A 16,185-nucleotide genomic window follows, 5' to 3' on the forward strand; every position below is an offset into this window, starting at 1 on the left:
ATTCCAACATATATTTATGTTATCGTACATACTTATAAAAATATAATATCATTCGCTTTTATAATATTTAATGTCAGCAACATTTTAATACTTAATTTGAGATAATCTTTAAAAAATACTTAAATTTGTACTATAAAAATATTTATTGCGAATCCACCTTAACAACAGGTAAAACCTGAGTTTTATTTATTGGAGGAATCATGCCATATATTTTACTCTCCTCACATACTATTTGGAATAGTTTATTAAATATGTATGCTCTCTGGAGAGTAGATTCAGCCTTGTTTGCAAAGATTCGGACATACTCAAAATATTGTTGTTAAGTTTGCATTAATTTCTGAATGAATAATACTGCATATCAAAAACTTGTTTAAAACTTAAAATTTGTAAAAGTGTTCTAAAATAAAGTAATTATTTAATACATAAAGAGAATACCTAAACCTCTGAGTAAATATTTTCAATTAATGACAAGTTTTTCATGAGGCTCACTCATTTTCAATACATTTTTATCAACAATAATGGATGTCCTTAGTTGAAGTATCATCATCCCCCTTTCCACACCAGTGATGCACAGAGCATTGCAGTAAAATAAATGCAGCTGAGTTCGATCATCTGTTATGTGAAGTGATCAGTCTTACGCTTCAGGTGCCAGTCCAGAAACAATGAAATACTGCAATTTAAAAAACTCTAAAAATAAATATATCATGTCCACACTGCCAGGAATCGAACCCAGAACATTAAGAATCGCAGGCAAACGTCAACCACTACACAAAGAGGCGGACTTATCTCTGCTTGTTTTCCTTATTCAGGATTTTCCCGAGCAGCCACCGAATAGAAGAGTCATCCAGGGTTTTGGTTCTATTTCAGAAACAGAACTGTATTCTTCATCCGCCTGGGCACAGAGGTGTTAATGTATACCTTACGCTATATCGTCATTCCCTCATCTGCGCCTGTGGCATATCCCGATCATTTGTTATATTATGTAGACACAAAGGCAAGATTGTCAATCTTGAGTTTCAGGTGCCAGACTATGACATATTTCAGTATAAAATCTTTTAAAATAAATATATTATATCAACCATAAATAAAATTATTTATGTAATACTAGCGGACCCGACAGATGTTGTCCTGCCTAAACGTTGGCTTGCCTGCTATTAGCTGGTTCAGAAAATGTTTTTTCGATATTTGAATTTTCAATAAACTATATACTAAGTGACATTTGACATTGAGTTTGACATTTCAATCCTTTCCATTTCACCTACCGGATCCAATTGTAAATCTAAACCATCCAGGGACCCACTCAAACACACATAAAAAATTTCATCAAAATCGGTCCAGCTGTTTAGGGAGTCCGGTGACACACGTACAGAAAATTATATAATATAAGGATAAGTTGTACTTTTTAAAGTGGAAATAGTTATAAAATAAGGCAATAAAAAAAATTTCAATTACATTTTCTTCAGACAAATAAAAGTGGTGGATTCTTGTCATCAGAAACACCGTGCATTGCCATTTCGTGCCTTTTCTTGTTGTCGTCTCGGGAGAACTTCTTTCCACAAAATCTGCAGAACTTAAGTTGCTCCTTGGAATGTATGAGGAGGTGTCGCTTACGACCGGATGAACTCACAAAACTCTTGTCGCAGTATGTACATTGATAGTTCTTAATATTATTATGCCTGAAAAAAGTTCACAATGTCCAATTACTTTTTAAAATTACACTCAAACAATAATAATAAAAATTGAATTTGTAAATCAAAATCTAGATTCACAGTAATGCTTTTATTTTCTTCGTGTCTTCTTGCTTCTGAACAAACTAATCAGACCTGAATAAATTCCTGTGGATATTTTCATTTTTACTTTATGTTTATTAAATCAAATTAGTATAATTTTAGTGATATAATGTATTAAAAACTTGGCTTAAATATAATTTATGAGGACGGCAAGAATTAGCTCTAAGACAAACAAACCAACCAGATGCCAGCTGTTAAACTTTAAAAAAAATACTTTTCTGTGTAATGGTGACTACCAACATAAGTAGAAAAAAATAGAGACATACTAAGGGGTACCAGTAATTCAATAATAAACTTGCAGTATTTAATTTTGATAGGTACAAGAGTAAATACATCGTAAATTTCATCCATATTTTAATGAACATCATATATTTTATATATATATTTTATTTTATAAAATTTTTAATTAATTATTTGATCCTCAATTTTTAATATAATTATAACAAAGTACATACCATCGTTCGTGGAATGATCTCGCAGAAGATGTGATAAATGATTTACTACAGTAGCTACAAGAGTACGGTCTCTCATTAGTATGTGAACGGATGTGGATTTCCAATTGGTATTTATCTATGAAACTCTTACTGCACAAATGACATATAAAATTTTTCAAACCGGAATGAAAGAGTCTGGAAAAGAGTAAACATAAAAAGGATAAATAACCCGATCTCTATACCTTTTCTCATGCCTAGATTTCCACATTCCCCAATAATTCATTAATCTCGGCCGAGATATCTATTAAATAATTATTTCCTTCATCTCTGTTCAGATATTGGTAAGCATATTAGATGCCATCAAGAAAGAAGATGTCCATAAAACATGTGTGTTGTGTAGCGCTTAACCATTCATAAATAACAACATTTTCAAATGCATTATTTACTACTCATAAGGCTTTTTTCATATGAGAAATCATTCAACAATATAGAATAACAAAGGCGAAAGGTTTAAAACATAATTTCCCACGCAAATATATTTTTATTTCAAAAATACATTCTATCTCGCTTAGTTTTTTTCTAAATATATTTCATCTTAAAAATACACGCGTATAAGAACTACACAGAAATACAGTCAAGGCTGCATCCAAAACATTTATCGCAAATTGTAAAAGAAAAAATATGGAAAATGAGTTTCTTCTGGGTTATTATTACCAAAATCGTACCTAGGGTCATGAGTGCCCCTGGCAAGATTTGAATGTTGCGCCCCCCGAGACTTATTTTCTAGGAAGAGAAAGAGAAAAGAAGGCTGTGGGTCTGCAGAGTGCGCTCCCCTGAGAGTTTCGCCTGGCCAGCCCCTAGCTACGACACTGATTATCAGCCTTTCTTGATGTGTAATCAACAGTTTATAGAAACAATAATAATAATGGTTTACCAACATAACGATTCCAATAGTCTGCTCCATTTTTGCGGTAATAGATTTTACAACCTGTTTTTGAGAGACTTTTTTATATGCAGTGCAAAATAATAATAAAACGTGTCTAACCTACTAGTGTTTTTATTGTACAGATCCTCCTTAGGACAGGTTTCCCTAGTGGTGAGATGAGGGGGACTCTTAAATTTATTTCATATAAAAAATATTTCATACATTCATTTTTTTAAATATCTAAAAATATCCATGCTATTATTTATCAACATGGTTGAATAATTCTTCTGACTTCTGTCTAGCCAACCCACTAACCACTTTAAAAAAAGATATGTATTCAGTACAATCCGGGTCAAGATTTTACAATGTTCGAGCAATAAATGAAATATTTTGGGTCTCAGAATATTCATTTATAATATCCCCATGACCCATCCTCTAGTTTGACTCTTGGTACAAATATGTATAAATCGCTTCTAAAAAATAAATCTGAAAACGTATGTTTTTCAAGAAAATAAATAAAATATCACACTTACAGATGTCTTTCGAGTCCACCTAGACTCAAAAAAGATTTTTTACAACCTTTAATTTTGCAACCAAACTTCTTTCTGTCAGATGAATGAATTTCAACATGGAGATTTAATTTTGCCTTTGTGTTGAAACATTTGGAGCAAATATCGCATTTGTGATTGTGTCCTCTTTTGTGCATGTTACGGTGGTCTTTTTCATTTCTGTAATCTTTAATTAAAGGAGAAATATAAATGCTTTTTTTTTTTTTTTTAATAAATGTCTACCGGTTTCTAAACTTATTGATTTTTGAAAGTACAATATGTGTACGCCAAAGCGATTCACTAAAATAAAAACATTTTTAGAAAATTACAAAATTTGAACATTTCATTACCAACTAACTATTGAGAGTCAATGACACCATATATTTTATCATTTAAAAAAACAGATTATTTTATTATAACACAAATTTCGATGAATGTAGTTATTTGATCTGCTACACGGAGATAAGGATACCAAATGCAGTATGTTTTGATCATCTATTACACGAAGGTAAGGTGATCAGTCTTACGTTTCAGGTGCTAGTCTAAGACTGATCACCTTACCTTCATCTAGGGTAGTGGTTGGCAAACTCATTAGTCAAAAGAGCTAAAGATCAGCAATCAAACAATTGAGATTTCCTTTAAGAGCCAAATTCCTGTTTTAAACTGTTTCTTATATAAGCCAACGTACTTTTTTAATAAAGAACGTGCATAAGCAGCAGAAAATATGCATATTCGCTCTCCATTTTAACTAGAAATTATTTAAATTGGCGATGATAAAAAGCTTTAGCTAAAATTGTGATGACAATATTGATCATTAAAACATTTCTTCTGGAAATGTTCTTGATGAATGATGCATCTTTGCATTCAGATCTCGCTTCCTCTATAATCATGGATATTCTCATGCACGCGCGCCGATTATTCCGATTTTCACCATGTCCATCTGGTAAAAAGAGGTGTCTCGTGATTAATTTTTGACTTAAAAATATTTTTAAAAAAACATTTTGCCCCATCTGCATCATTGAAACAATTTTATCAAGTTTAATATGATGTTTTTCCATGCATTTAATGACAGCATTTGCAATATTATCGCCACGTGTTGGAACTTTCAGTGGCAATAATCCTGAAAGTTCTTCCTTAGAAATCAATCAAATAAAGGAGAAACTTGTGTTGTGTGAGCCGCGGTCAAGAGGCTAAAGAGTTACATGTGGCTTGCGAGCTGCAGTTTGCCAACCTCTGATCTAGGGCATCTTGGTGAATGCACCAACCACTATACTACAAAGCCGGATTTATTTCCATTCGATTTCCTTTTTCAGGAATTTTACCTTGAAGTAACCACGTCGAAAACAAAAAAATAATTGTATTTATCATCCGCCCGGACGGACACAGAATAATATTATTTACAAATATTACAAAATAAAACTTTAATAATGAAGTACTCACATTTCCCACAAATTTCACAGAAGTATCGTTTTATTCCAATATGTGACTCTTGGTGAGCTACTAGTAAATATTTCCATTTGAAGGTTTTGAGACAAATAGAACAAGTCAGCAATTCTAATAGTGGTTTTTCTTTTTGCATTTTTAATTTTTCTTTAGACGCTTTTTTCATTTCTTAAAACAGAAGAGGAATTACATTAAACACCGAATTGCCTACAGAAGACATTTAAATTCAATGAAATGCAATAAACAAAATTAAATTCTAATGTAAAATATTAAATAATATTTTATGCTATAATTAAAAGAGGATAGAATGCCACATGCATCTATCCTGACATACATTTCCTATCGATGGCTTCTTCCGCATTCATACATCTTGTTATGCATGCCCTTTGATCGCATCTGCTTTTGATATGTTGATTATGACCAAACTTGAGATTTTGGTTTGTCTGATCATACCATTACCTCCCATCAATTAATATATGCTTTTGTAGTGTCTAGAGTCGATTATTGTAATGGTATCTACGCATGTATATCAATGAATAAAATGACTCGCCTACATTCTGTATTAAACAGGGCGGTGAGACTTATTTTTGGAATCTCTAAGTTCAGTCATATCACTCCACTACTCTGAAAATTACACTGGCTACGTTTTCCACAGAGAGTGGACTCTCTGTTGGCTTTGTAACTCTGCTCCGAAATATCTAAAAGAACTATACATTCCAGATGAACTAGCTTACCTAGCTTAGCTAAACCATTTGAGTAAATCCATAGTATGTGGAGACAAAAATATATACGGCGGCCTCCGTGGTGTAGTGGTCAAGACGCTTGACTCACGCACGGAAGGTTCCGGGTTTGATTCCCGGTGAGAACACAAAAATTAAAAATGTGATTTTTCTCAAGCCTGGTTGTTCTGTAATGTAATTCACCACTGTAATTGGGCATCCTAGCCTGTTGTGGTGCAAAAAAAAAATGAAAAAAAATAAATTGTTTTATTTAAGTTGTGAATTTCAAATTAAAATTAAATTGATATTCATAAAATCCCTTTGTAAAGCGCCCTTGAGGTATTTATTATATTACAAAAATGGCACTATACAAGTTAACCGTTATAATATCTATCTTGGCCGTCCTCGTCCTATGTTACCATTTATCCTCACCATCTCGTTATCCATTCGTTCAGACGAACAAACCATCTTATTGATCCTTTCTTAATCTTTTTAATAATTCAGATTTGCATTCTTGTCTGATTTCATTATTCGTAACCCCATCACGCATTCGTCTAACTAAGAAATCGCACTTCAATCACATTCATTTTGCTTTTACCCTTATTCTGCCAGTTCCATGTTTCACATATATAAGTTTTAATCTCATTAGATTTAACAGAGGCCATTTACTTTACTTTTTCTATCGCGTTCCATACGTCTAATTGCTTTACTAGGCTTTAATATAATGGGGCTGGACGTGTTTTCAAAATCAGGAGAGTTTCCATCACATTCTCCACCATCATCTCCAAGTTCTTCTTTAAAGGAATCATCTTCATATTTGATATCATCTCCAAAAATATCTGCCAAATTGGAGGCATATTCATCATCTCCCTCTTTCTTTATCTCTCCTTTGTTCAAAAACTTTCCGGCATTATTCAGCAGAATTGAAAAGGAACTCTCGCATAGTTGACGGAACTTGTAAGCGGAGCATAAATTTTTAAAACATATTTCACAAATTTGCGAGGGAAATCCATCTGTCTCGGAGATCTTAAACAAAGCGAAAAATGTATAATTAAAAAACATTTCTATCAACAAGTAAATTACACCACAAAATGCCACGTTTCAATGTGTGAGAGATACAGGTGTATTATATTACAAAAGGTATTTTTCCTTATAATACAATGATAAGTGTCTACCATCAATTTCATATGCTTGCAATTCAGCAGGACTTACACATAAGTTTTTCGTTAGTACATACTTGACCGCTTAAGGACTACGCCCGAGTATACTCGGGTGAAAATAAATAATACTACGAGGCACAATGTTTTTTTCTAATTCTTTGTATTTATAAGGCATTATTAATGAATTATGATGAATAAAAATCAATCTTTTTTTATGATTTTTTTTTATTTCTTGACCCTATGCACCATAATATAAACAACATTTTGTCCCATTTTGAGCCCAAAATGGCTTTTATGAAGGATATATCATCAGTGATACTGCAATACCGCATGACTATCAATTGAATTTTTCGGCAGGGGTTCCTAAAAAGCATTCTGTTAATGTATTACTTACTATTCAAATTGACTAAAAATACCGCTGGAGTATAAGAAAAACTATGATTATTTAGAGCAAAATTAGCAATAATTAAAAACAAACGGCCCTTAGTCCCTATAATTGATTTATTTCAGTAAAACATTTTCGTAAAAAAAAAAGACAGGTTATGCGGTATTGCATTATCACCGATAATATATGTCTCAGAAAACAAAATTCATTCATAAAAAAATTTAAAACATTTTTTTAATGATTCATGAAGCGGTTAAACAGTTTTTTTAGAAAAACAATAAAAGCATATAAAACCACATTAAGATTTTATGATATTATGCTGACCAGTTCCGGAACAAAACTGTTGCGTTGTCGAAGCATCTTTTTTGTATATATTTTTTAATTAATTGCAATTATTTGATGCAGAAAATTTTGAAAACTATTAAGTATCTTTATTATTTGTGGCAGTTTAATTTAAAAAGAGAACATACATTACAATACTGTTTTTCATTCCACAATTGCAATATTATGCATTACATTTTCAAGCAATTATAGTTTTGCTCTCAGCGACATAGCTAGACTTAATTGGTTTAGATTCATTCCAGATCACTTTGTTCAATAAATCAAAAAGTTTAATAAATAACAAGTAATGTTTTCTACGTACGGTGACAGTTGCACATGCTAAAAGCATATCTTTGCAAGACATTGAAATATTTCCAATAAATTCTTCAGTCCCAAAAATTTTTGACATGACTCCTTCTCCTAAACACACTCGACAAATATGATTATAGCGCATTCTGAAAATAGTTGTCTTAAATGATCTAAACACTGCACTTGTAACTATCTTGTGGCCAGATCAGCAGTACGGAAATTTTACGTTTTAATCTAAATAAATCAAACAATAGATCCTTTTCGGCCGTCCCTCACATTATTTTGATTTATTCTGACTTTGACGTTTTATTATTTTTTGACAATGTGACATGTGACACTACTATGGTTTCTAATCCACAGACTACAGATATCTTTAGACAGGAAACTGTGGTGCATATATCTAAGCATTTTGGCGTCGATCGCAGCGCTTCTTAGTGAGAGGTTCGTAAAGCTTAACGACACCGCCGTCCCACTATGAAAAATGGTAGAACAACGACATATCATAAATTATTTTTACCATTGTTGCTACTGACAATATATTTTTTAAATAGTTAGAGAGTCAAACTTTAAAATAATGTCAGAATTTAAAATAATAAAATAAAATACTTTTTTTTTCAATGACACAAACTGTATTTTTTACGGATACCATTTTAAAACTGTTCACTTGATCACTTTAAAATTGAATTTTTTATTAAACTTTGGAGGGATAGATATAAAGTATTTAATACGAGTATATCTGAAAATTTCATTTTTTAAACATCATAAAACAAATAAAACATTTTTTTTCCTTATATGTACAATAAATTATTATTTTTAAAAAAAAGTTCATCGAGACTTTTGCAAGTTACTCACGTCTCTCCATATTTTACATTCAATGTTGTTTTGTAGTCTAGGCATTCATAAAAAAAAACATTTATAAAAATTAGCTGCCAAAATGTGCCTATCACTAAGTTATTATGAAAAATGTGATTAAAGTCAGAAAACCAAAACCCGCCATCTATTAGACTATTATGACTATTTATGAAAAATATTTTCTAACTAGTTTGTTATTCATTATGAAATCATTTTTTGATATTATTGACCAACGCGTAAAATATCGGTTAGACAATAATTTACTCACCATAAATATTTAAAAAACCACATTCATCTGCTTCAGTATCACAACAAAAAAAACAGAACCTGAAAATTCTTCATTCAAGATCCATTCGTGCATACCTAATACTTTGTGAAAATTTAGAACAAATAAATTCAATAAAATACTTAGGGGTCATAATAGATTCTAAACTAAGCTGGAAAGATCAAATTATATTAATATCCAAGCAAATACGGAAATCAGCATACATTTATAAAAGCCTAAGAAATATTTTGAATGCTCAACTTATGAGACAAATTTACTTTGCTTTTTGCCAAAGCAAACTATCATATTACAATTTAGCTTGGGGAGGTTGCTCTCGTTCAATCCTTGAACCAGTTGAAATAGCACAAAACTGGATCATGAAGATCATTCTCAAAAAACCTTTGAGGTATCCAACGGAAGATATATTCGCTGAGTTAAAGATATTGGATGTGAGACAATTGTTTGTGAGGTGCCTACTACTTAAATTTTATGATAAATTAAGGGAGTTCAAAAGAACCCAATAAAATATAAGCACTCGTTCAGCAGCACAAATTAACTGTTTTGTCCCATTTGTATCAACCGCCTTTGGTAAAAAGCAATATAATATAATTGCTCCAAAAATATTTAATGATTTATTGCCAAATATGAAAGACTCAAAATGAAAAACAAATTTTAAAATAAAAATAACTGCACATATAAATAGTGAAGCGAGAGATTTTTTTGAAAAATATATGTAAATCAAAACACGTACTACTTTATATAATTGTTACACATATTATTTATATTTTTATGTATTTCATTGCTTTATATTTGTTTTTATTATATATTATTTATGTTTAAGTAACATGTATTCTTGGCTCATATATATACTTCATATTTGTATAATAATCATTTTTAATTTCTTACGTTTGATTAGCTAGGCATTTATAATTAAGTAGTATTAGTTTTTCTTTTTTATGTTATTGTTTTATTAGTATAGGACTACTAACGCTCTAAAGATAGAAAATCTCCACCTTAGAACAGGCTGAGCCATGTTAGATGGAGACTATCATAAACAGAGAATACTCCGTTTTCGTTTTACGTAAATTAGTTTTATATAGATTCCCTGTTATTAAGTAGGTATACTATTTTTTTGCAATAAGTAACATATATTTTTTTTAATTGATAGGTACGAGGGTTGTGTAAAAAATACGGTTCTCAAATGTTTTTCAGGTTTAAGGCATTTTTCATTTGAACTAAAAAATACATAATTGAAAAGTTTAATTTATCAACTATTTTTCAACATAATCACCAGATTTTTCAACCCATTTTTGTTGAAGACTAATCCACTTTTGGAATCCAGATTCAAAGAAGTCCCCCGCCAGTCCGTGGAGGAATTTGGTGACCGCTTCCTTCACTCTTTCATCAGTCTCGAAACGTTGTCCATCCGAATGTTGCTTTAATTTTGGAAACAAGTGGAAGTCACTCGGTGCAAGATCAGGTCTATAGGGAGCCTGTTCAAAGAGATCCCAGAGAAAATTTTCGATTGAATCCTCGGTTAAGCGCGAGACGTGCGGGCGCGCAATGTCGTGGTGCAGTCTAACGCCTTTCGTCAGTCTTCCTCTCCGGCGATTTCGGATGGCTCTTCTGAGTTTTTTCAAGGTCTCGCAATAATTTTCCGAATTTATTGTGGTCCCTCGAGTCATAAACTCAACAAGCAGGACGGTTACCAAATTCCTCCATGGACTGGCGGTAGACTTCTTTGAAGCTGGATTCCAAAAGTGGATCAGTCGTCAACAAAAATGCGTTGAAAAATCTGGTGATGATCTTGAAAAATAGTTAAGCTTTTAAAAGAAATTAAGCTTTTCAACGATGTATTTTTCAGTTCAAATAAAAAAATGCCTTAAACCTGAAAAAAAAAAGCGAACCTTATTTTTTACACAACCCTCGTATTTGTCATTTTATAATATTAATAATAACCATCGATATCAAAATAATTAGTTTGTAAGTTTGTATATATATTATAATCAAATGAACACTATCTTTTATGTTTTCAATGTTCTTTTTAATATTTTATAGTATGAAAATAAAAATATCATTATAAAATTTATTTTATTCGAATCTTTTAAGATTATTTCATATTCGTGTATTTTTTTAAATATACCTCTAAAAATAAAAAAGGTGTTGACTTTTAATCCGAAAACGACTTTTATTTTCCATAGTGCGTCGCTATAACTTAAGGTTCGAATCTTTGCTAAAGTTTAATGGGACTGGCAGCGCTAATATCGGTCACAAAATACTCAGATAAAGATATCTTCTTTGCTTCTCTCCATCCATCTCAGTGTATAAAATCATAGTTTTACATTATCTCCGAGTGTATATATGTTCTTTGTCTATGCTCATCACTTTTGACATCAACATTGACATTTGAAAGTAGATAATAAATAATGATTTGGTTGAATAATTATTATATTCTTATCACTTGTTTCGGCTAATTTAATATCAGTAAGGTGACTTTATTGTACGCCGTATTTTGTATTTAGTGTTTTATAAACCAGTAATAAAAATGAACTTCGAAACTATTTGTCGTGTTTGTTTAAAAGAAGGTCCGATGAAATCAATTTTCACAGCTAGGAAATCAGATGGTGAACGTAAAATTTCGTGTTCAGAAATGATTACAAATTGTGCTACAGTAACTGTAAGTAATATTTATAAGAACCTAAAATAATTTGATTCACGTAAATGTATTAAAAAATATATGTTTATTTTATTATTTACGATATCCAGTGTTTTTTATTGATTTCATTGCTTTTTTACTCAGATTTCTAAGGAAGATGGACTTCCGAGTCATATTTGCATTTCCTGCTTTAAGAAATTGTGGTCAGCTTACAAATTCAGGCAGCTTTGCGAAAAGTCTTTTACTTGTCTTCTGAACTGTGCATCCAAACATTCTGACGGTGAAGTAAAGATTGAGAAATATGAGGACCTTCAAGTAGATGACTCAGATATTTATATCAAACCGGAAGTAAATTTGTCTGAGAACAGTTATTTACCAAACCAGATAGAAATGAAAAATGAAGATATAACTGCCTCTGACAGTAGTTTTGAAGAGGATTTAGACAATTCACATTTTGTAGATGAAAATTTTACCTCACCCCAATCTAATGAGGATTCAAACTACAAAGAAATGAAGAGACATAAAAAAAGTAAGTTCAATAATATTTACGATTATGGCAGAAAAGCGAAAACAAGTTGTTGCGACACATACATTTATGCCTTACATTTTTGCTATTAACATATTTTCCGGTTTAACTGAATTTTTGTTGAATCGAAACCTCATCGGTCCCATCAAATTCCGTTAAACGGTGCTGTTGTGTATTTTTATTTTCAAGTTCATACTCGTTAATTTTTCAATTTTAACATTATTATGAAAAAAAACAAGTATGTCTTTATAATATTATCATTTAGACCTTGATTATGAGTAAAAAATTATGTCATCGCTATCCTACGAAGAGAGGTGAATGTTTCTAACTCCCCAAAACAATAATCCAGGCAACTCAAAACAATCTGTATTATAAAAGACTTAGGATGTTTAATGAGTTGCCTACGGAGATTAGGGATGCTGGGTCTATCGCAACGTTTCGTGGGATGGGGATGATTTTTGTTAAAAACAAACATCCATATAGGTAGATAGTGTCATCGGAAAGCGTCTGGATTTTATAACAATGTTTTGTTTTTAAAATTATTTTTGTATGTATAGTGTTTATTAGTTAAAGTATAACTAGGTTTTTAAATTTTATTTGTATAACTATCTAAATAAATGGTACTCAAAATTCAACACTGTAATAATTTATTCAGCACTATACTTGTATTATATTGTTTCAGATGGAAAAAAAGCCAGGAAGAAAAAAGACAAACTCAACAAGAAACAAGAAATTTTAGAAGAAATGGAGGATATTGAAAGTTTGGGTTTTCCGTGCTCGTTTTGTCCGAAAATATTCAAAAGATCCTGTCGCCTAATTGCCCATCAAGATTTCCACATGGGAATTAAGAGGTACTTCTGTGAACTCTGCAAGAAATGTATGTTCCAATTTAGTACTACTTTATTAATTTATCATTGTCCAAATTTCAGTTTTTGTTTAATTCACAAGCGCGATGTGATTTCTAACACAATTAAAACCTTACCAACATTAGTGATTGTCATCAAAAAGTACTGGGTTATCTTTTGTACTCTGAAATGATCATTGTTTTTGGCCCAAATAATGTTGATAACAGTTAACGACAATGAAAATAACTCTAAATCAATATTTTCACTAATTCAAGGAACATGTTTCTTCACTGCAATTTAACTTTGATTTTTGACTGTAGAAAGAAATGTACATATTATTTACTGTATACATTTGCAGTATGTTTACTTTGTAAAAACATTTTACGGTCTTTGATTTACACCTTTTGTACTTATGTGTTTTATTTGGCTGATAATTTGGCCTGCAATGTCTAGCTAACATGAACCTTTAAAGGTTGAATAAATAAATGATTTCCCCAACTATTATTTGTTAAATTTTATATTTTTGCAGCTTATAGATCAGAAAAGGATCATTTGGGTATGCACAAACGTGGTTTTAAATTCAAGTGCGAAATTTGTGGAAAATTCTTTAACACTAAATCTAAATTAAGCATTCATACGGAAACACACAATCAAAACAGAGAAAAAATTGTGTGTGGACTTAATGGATGTACCAAAGTATTTATGACTGCAGGGGGCTTAGAGAGACATAGGTATGTTTTAAAATAATCTTGATTTTTCTAATATTGCTATGATATTTATAAATGTAAAATTTATGTGTTTTCAATTGCAGAACTTTCCATGATGGCCTAAAAAATATCATATGTCATTTATGCAGCAAAAGTTTCATAGATAAATACTTATTGGAAACACACCTTCGAAGCCATAACAATGAAAGACGATATCCGTGTTCTTACTGTGATAAAAGATTCATCCAATCGTCAGCAAAGGTTGCTCATGAAAGAAGGTTTGTGTTCATTATTTTGTGCAAATAATTTTTGTTTTTGCTGGCCTTACTCATTAGGCATTTGGCCATAGAATGCCGAATAATATTGTGAAATATGCATATTTAATATCTCCTACATCTTATCTCTATCCTCTTCTCATTTCCTCTTTTCCCATGTTAAAATAATCATATAATATTGAATGTTTACATATTATACTCATCAGTTTATTTTCAAATAATGTTTTTTGATGTGATAACTGACTTATGACATTGTATATTTCATTGAAATACTTTTTTAGTGTTCTTGGAGGCTCATTTTCTTTCTAATCAAATGTTTTAATTTATTTTAGGCACACTAACACAAAGAATTACCATTGTACTCTGTGCGAGAAGAGCTTTGTTTGCTCCTCGGTATTGAAACGCCATCTTCTGTGTCACAATAAAACAAATCAGGAATCTTGTCGATTTTGTGGTAAGAAATTCTCAAGGCTTGATAATAGGAAAAGGCACGAGAGTGTTATGCACGGCGTGACAGATAACTGTGATGAAAAGCATCTGCATTTCGAAAAATTGTGATTTGTTACTTCGTACTCACCAGATTTACCAAAGAAGTATCAGTTTTAGACAGTTTATCTTAGTAAACAGGAAACTTGAACATTATTCTATATCCAATTCATCTCTGCAAACTTAAACGAAAAAACTTCAAATTTCTGTTTCTTGGTTAATCAATTAGTTAAACATGTCCTCTGACTTACGAACAAGCAGACCTTCTCAACCTTGAAACTTTTTATCTTCTGACTCGTAGTCATATATTTTTAATGCATCTGTGCAAGTTTACCTTATTTAGTTACAATTTTATATTGTTAAGGTTTTCGCTTCATATTATTAAAACAGATGAGAAAAACAATTGCATGCCCTCGTATAAGGTGTATTTTTTGTCCATAATGTAAATTCCTCATACAAAAAGAATGAAAATAAGAAAATATTTTCTAACAATTATAGTATGAAAAAATATTATATTATATTGCCGTTGAAAATTAGACAGCTTTCACCAAAAAGGTGCATTTGATGATACACCCAATTCGGGAACCAAAATATTTTTATGCTTATATTATTTTTTAATAAAAATGTAAATGTGGTTTCACTTTACACTTGTCTTAGGATGTTTATTTATCAAACTTACCATGGTGAGATTATAATTATTATATCTTTTTAAATAAAAATGGATTAATGATTTGTTTTCTCATTTTTTCGTCCTATAATATCTAACAAGTTCCACTATTTTTGCCTGATAATTAATCAATATATTTATTTATTATATATGCGGCCTCAGCCAACTACAACAGTTATATGAAGAAATATATGTACTAGAGAGTAAACAAAAAGCTATGTAGCAAAGACAAACAAGGGCAATAAAATAATGGTATACAATATATTCATAAACACGATCAACATATAAGACTTCAAGCTAACCTATGCCGATCCATCTTCACCCCACACTGTGTTAATTAAAGCCGGAAGATCTATCCTAAAGAATTCCAAGTCGTGTGGTGAATTGACTAATCTGCACATTTTGGACATTGGGGCATAAAAAAAAAGTTACTGTTAGAAGATTGGATAAATAGCAGATTTTGACTTCTATCCGGTGACACGGTTGGGAACATGAAAAGACATTGATTGCAACAGGGATGGGACATTATTTATAGCATTAAGTATTTTGAAAATGCAAATAAGGTCCATCTCCAGCGGACTCCGTGGTGTAATGGTTAAGACACTTGACTTGAGCACGGAAGGTTTCGCGTTCGATTCCCGGTGAGAACTCAAAAATTAAATTGGATTTTTCTCAAGCCTGGATGTTCTGTTTTGTAATTCACCACTGTAATTGAGCCTTCTAGCCTGTTGTGGTGCAAAAAAACTCTTTTCTGCGTTTCTCCAATGAAGACAGATTACAAAAATAATTACAATAATAGTTACAATAATTTGATGGTCAAATGTATTGAATCAAATGCATTGGAATCTGAAAGTCAAGACAGGGCTTTTGAC

The 16,185-nt window shown here is 31.3% G+C and overlaps 2 protein-coding genes across 3 annotated transcripts; one reads left to right on the forward strand and one right to left on the reverse strand.

The window, feature by feature from the left end:
• Window positions 1-614: 614 nt before the first annotated feature.
• On the reverse strand, window positions 615-8,397 carry LOC148280598 (uncharacterized). Of its 2 annotated transcripts, none has more exons than XM_088228105.1 (7): window positions 8,048-8,397; window positions 6,534-6,885; window positions 5,138-5,308; window positions 3,683-3,884; window positions 2,246-2,419; window positions 1,453-1,676; window positions 615-670 (listed from the first exon to the last, which is right to left on the reverse strand). In XM_088228105.1, the coding sequence occupies exons 1-6, from the start codon at window positions 8,177-8,179 to the stop codon at window positions 1,460-1,462; spliced, it is 1,248 nt and encodes a 415-aa protein (XP_088084231.1). In that variant the 5' UTR covers window positions 8,180-8,397; the 3' UTR covers window positions 615-670; window positions 1,453-1,459. The 2 variants fall into 2 exon arrangements, with proteins under 2 accessions (XP_088084231.1, XP_088084232.1); XM_088228106.1 differs by having other exon boundaries at window positions 6,529-6,885; window positions 8,048-8,367.
• Window positions 8,398-11,483: 3,086 nt separating this feature from the next.
• Window positions 11,484-15,382, forward strand: LOC148280599 (uncharacterized). The gene is made up of 6 exons (XM_088228097.1): window positions 11,484-11,828; window positions 11,952-12,336; window positions 13,016-13,210; window positions 13,708-13,909; window positions 13,990-14,163; window positions 14,493-15,382. Exons 1-6 carry the CDS (start codon window positions 11,697-11,699, stop codon window positions 14,716-14,718), a joined length of 1,314 nt encoding a protein of 437 aa, XP_088084223.1. The 5' UTR covers window positions 11,484-11,696; the 3' UTR covers window positions 14,719-15,382.
• Window positions 15,383-16,185: the final 803 nt, after the last annotated feature.

Source organism: Micrasema longulum, unplaced genomic scaffold, assembly GCF_059751315.1.
Source record: "Micrasema longulum isolate JH-2025_06_02 unplaced genomic scaffold, ASM5975131v1 h1tg000561l, whole genome shotgun sequence".
Lineage (NCBI taxonomy): Eukaryota > Metazoa > Arthropoda > Insecta > Trichoptera > Brachycentridae > Micrasema > Micrasema longulum.